The sequence below is a fragment of the Suricata suricatta genome, chromosome 17, assembly GCF_006229205.1.
Source record: "Suricata suricatta isolate VVHF042 chromosome 17, meerkat_22Aug2017_6uvM2_HiC, whole genome shotgun sequence".
In the NCBI taxonomy this organism is placed as follows: Eukaryota; Metazoa; Chordata; class Mammalia; order Carnivora; family Herpestidae; genus Suricata; species Suricata suricatta.
Window position 1 is genome coordinate 56,573,104 of NC_043716.1, and position 3,459 is coordinate 56,576,562.

General features: G+C 62.4%; 1 protein-coding gene across 1 annotated transcript in view; it reads left to right on the forward strand.

Moving 5' to 3' along the window:
• The window catches only part of AATK (apoptosis associated tyrosine kinase), a gene marked incomplete at its 3' end in the record, with an annotated part of 29,371 nt that overhangs the window by 592 nt on the left and 25,320 nt on the right, over positions 1-3,459 (forward strand). Inside the window, exons 2-3 of the mRNA XM_029927115.1 lie at positions 616-652; positions 2,895-2,975. Coding sequence (XP_029782975.1) covers positions 616-652; positions 2,895-2,975 — 118 coding nt within the window. The remainder of the gene's footprint in view (positions 1-615; positions 653-2,894; positions 2,976-3,459) is intronic.

Here is a 3,459-nt window from a genome sequence, read left to right on the forward strand (position 1 = left end):
GGAAGGGAAGCAGAAATAATATAAAGACAATATGAAAGCAGGGAAGGGGACAAAACCATGAGGCTCTTAGACACGGAGAACAGACCGAGGGCTGCTGGAGGGGCTGCGGGAGGGGGGTGGGCTGAGTGGCTGAGGGGCAGTAAGGAATCTACTCCTGAAACCATTGGTGCACCATATGCGAGCTAACTTGGATGTAAATAATAAAAAATAGTAAATAAATAAATAAATAAATCTTTAAAACCCAGATTATTTGGGGAAAAAAAAAGAAATAAGAGTTTTTGCAGACGTGCCCGAGTCAGGACGGGGTCCTCCTAGATCCGGATGGGCCCAAACCCACTGGCCGGTTACTTCTGAGAACGAGAGACACCAGAGGAGGGAGAAGGCCACGTGACGGGGGAGGCAGAGATTAGAGTGACACGGCCATGGGTCAAGGGGCCCCTGGGGCCACTAGGCACTAGAAGGGGACAAAGACGCTTTCCCTAGACATTCAGAGTATGGGCCTGCCAACCCTCAGTTTCCCTCCTCTGGCCCCCGAGTTGTGGGACAGCCCAGCTGTGCTGTTTCAAACCCCCTCCCCTGGCCCCTCATCCTCTCCTGCTCTCTCTCCCACCACAGGCCTGTCCCTTACGGTGACACGCTCCCCAAGCCTCAGGTGAGGGCCTCGCTGGAGTGGAGAGCAGTCTCCCTCTCTTTATTAGGGGCCTAAGGAAGGGGGCCTGCATGTCTGTCCCCGGAGGAGCACAAAGGGGACTGCCACCCCCGGGCCGGCCAGACCAGGGCCTCCTCTGGGGCGTGGACGGAAGGGGGACCAGGCTGACGGGCAGACAGGGCCGGGCTTCCCCTGCCTCAGGCCCCCGGGGGCTCTGGTCCTGCTCCCAAGCGAATCAAGATTGCGGTATGTGGCTCGTCGTGGATTTCCTCGTTGATTTTACTCTGTAAAGTATCGCATTAAAATACCAGCTGCCTGCTTACCACATTCAACAGCTTTACTGAGAAATAATTCACACGCCGCGGAGGTCACTAGAAGGCATTCCGGGTGTGGCAGGGGCACGACTGTCACAGGACACTGCAGTCACCCAAAAGAGGCCACCCCTGCAGCGTCCCTTCACGGGCCCTTCCACCCCCCATCTGTCTCTGTTGCTTGGAGCAGTTGTGGGTCCCTCACACGAGGTGCGCCCATGGCCCCTGTCCTAGGGTGTTGGGCTTCCCTCGCTGAGCACGCCTCCCGAGCCGGCCTGTGTCCCCAAAGTGTCACACTCCACCCCTTTCCTGCACTGGGATGTACGCCCCTCACTTGCTGAGGGACAGAGCTGCCTCACACCCAGCCCCCCGCCCGGCTCCCCCCCCCCGTGACCCCCCTTCCCCGCCCAGGCCCCCCCCCCCCCGCCGCTGCTGCTCCAGTACTTGCTGCCTCAGGCTCTCCTGCGCCTCCTCCAGGCCCAAACTCCCTCCTGTAGACACCCTTCAAGGCGAGGCCTGGTCCCCTTGGGTCCTTCCCGGGAAAGGTGCCCTCCCTTACCACCCTGGGCCTGGGGCAGGCAGGGACAGTGACACCATCTGCCCGAGATGCCTCTGGGACCCGGTACCGTAGGCCCAGAGGCTCCTGCCCGTGACCTTGATCCCTGTGAGCCTAGAGCTTCCTCTGGGGCCCATGGTGGAGAAGGCAGGGAACCAGCCTGGCCTTCGTGGGTGACAAGCCAGCCCCTTGGGTCAGGCGTGTGGCACCCTCACCCCCACCCCTATTAGGCCCAGCCCCTGCTCTGGCTGCGGAGGGCTCTGGGCCTCCCCCCTAGAACTGGGGACATGGGGGCATGTCTTCAGGGTCCATGCAGAACCCCGGGGTGGGCTGGCCGGTCTCTCTACCCTGGGACCTCTCTCCCTGTCTCACTGCCCTGGCTCCTGCCCCTGCCCCTGGACAAGCAAGTGACCCAGGGTGCAAGGTATTGGGTTTTGCTGCTGGTATTCGGGTCCTTTGCCTTCCCTGTGTTTTCTCAGAGGTCAGGGGGCTGGACCTCAGCCCAGCGGCCAAGGACAGAGTCCCGGGCAGCCCGGCCAGCCCCGAGTAGCTCAGCTCTGCCCTCCACGGGGCTGCGGCTCCCTGTTCTGCCCAGTGGGCCTCATCATGCCAGCCGAGGGTCAGGCTCATGCTGACCCAGAGGCCTTGGCGTCAGGAGACCCTGACAGGACCGCAGGCTCTGACTCTGGCGAGCATGCAGACAGACCCTCCCCTAAATCCCAGTGCTGGCCTTCCTAGCCCGCCGTGGGGACAGTGAGTGCTTGCCGGCTGGCCCCACGTGGGGAGCATGGGCCCAAGGAACAGATAAACGCCGGGGGGACCTGGAATGCCTCCAGTTCAATGGTTTACCTTGGCAGGGACATAGCAGGGCTCTGGGAAAACCTCAGAAGCCCTGGTGCCTAGGGTGGGGGAGGGGTGTCACTATGCTCAAGTGGGGTGGGAAATCAGAGCCGGAGCCCTGGGGTTTTCCCTGCCCTGCCTGGACCCCAGAGCAAGACCCGTAACCCCGAAGCTCGGAGATCTGCCCCCCCCCTCCCCCGCCCCGCTCACATCTGCTGTGGGCGACCCCCGGGCGTCCGAGCGTGTGCACACAGCTGCGCTCACAGGGAAACTGTGTCCCAGAACAGTCTTCTGACCCTGGTCACTGAGGCCAGCCACCGTGGTGCAGAGGGTTGGACAAGACAGCTTAGGGCCACCGGTCATCTCCCCTGCCTATCCCCCAAGGAGCCTCCACGGAGTCCAGGAATCCGGGGCACCTTCCTGGGCAGGCAGAGGCCAGACCCCCTGCACGGGGGCCAGGCAGTGCTGGGCTTGCCTCCTGCGTGGGGAGGGGGGTCCTCGACTGTGGACCCAGCCCCTTCCCCCTGTGCACTCCTAGATCACAGCCCTCAGGCACCTTCACCATCAGTGGCCTTCGACCCTGCTCGTCCCTGGGGTCTGAGCACCTGTCTCCGGCCAGGTTCCACCTGTGGCTCCTTCATCCTCAATAGGGCCTGTGGGGCCAAAGCTGCTTAGAGAAGCCTCCACACGACCAGGACTAGAAGGTTCTGGATGCCCCGTTGTCCTCCGCAGGGCTGTGATGGGCTGGGACTGCCATAGCAGGGCCCTTACGGTCTGGAGGGAGAGCAGGGCACCATTCCTTCACCCTCTGGGGGGTACTTTCTACACAAGGGGCCCCTTAGAAGAGGGCACATTCTGGCACCTGGCACCTTCTCCCTAAGGGGCTGACTCCTCCGTGGGAGCCTTGGTCCTTGCTCTCCCCAAAGCCTTCCCGGGCCCTGCTAGCGTAGGAGCCCCCTCCTGCCTCCCACAACAGCCCTGCCCCCAGCGGCCCGGCCAGGGGGCTTGCTCATGGGCTGGGGAATGAATGGATGGATGAAAGAGCGTGACCCAAGTTACATAAAACCCAGGTCCTGGCTACACTGTAACTCTCCCGGCTCCCC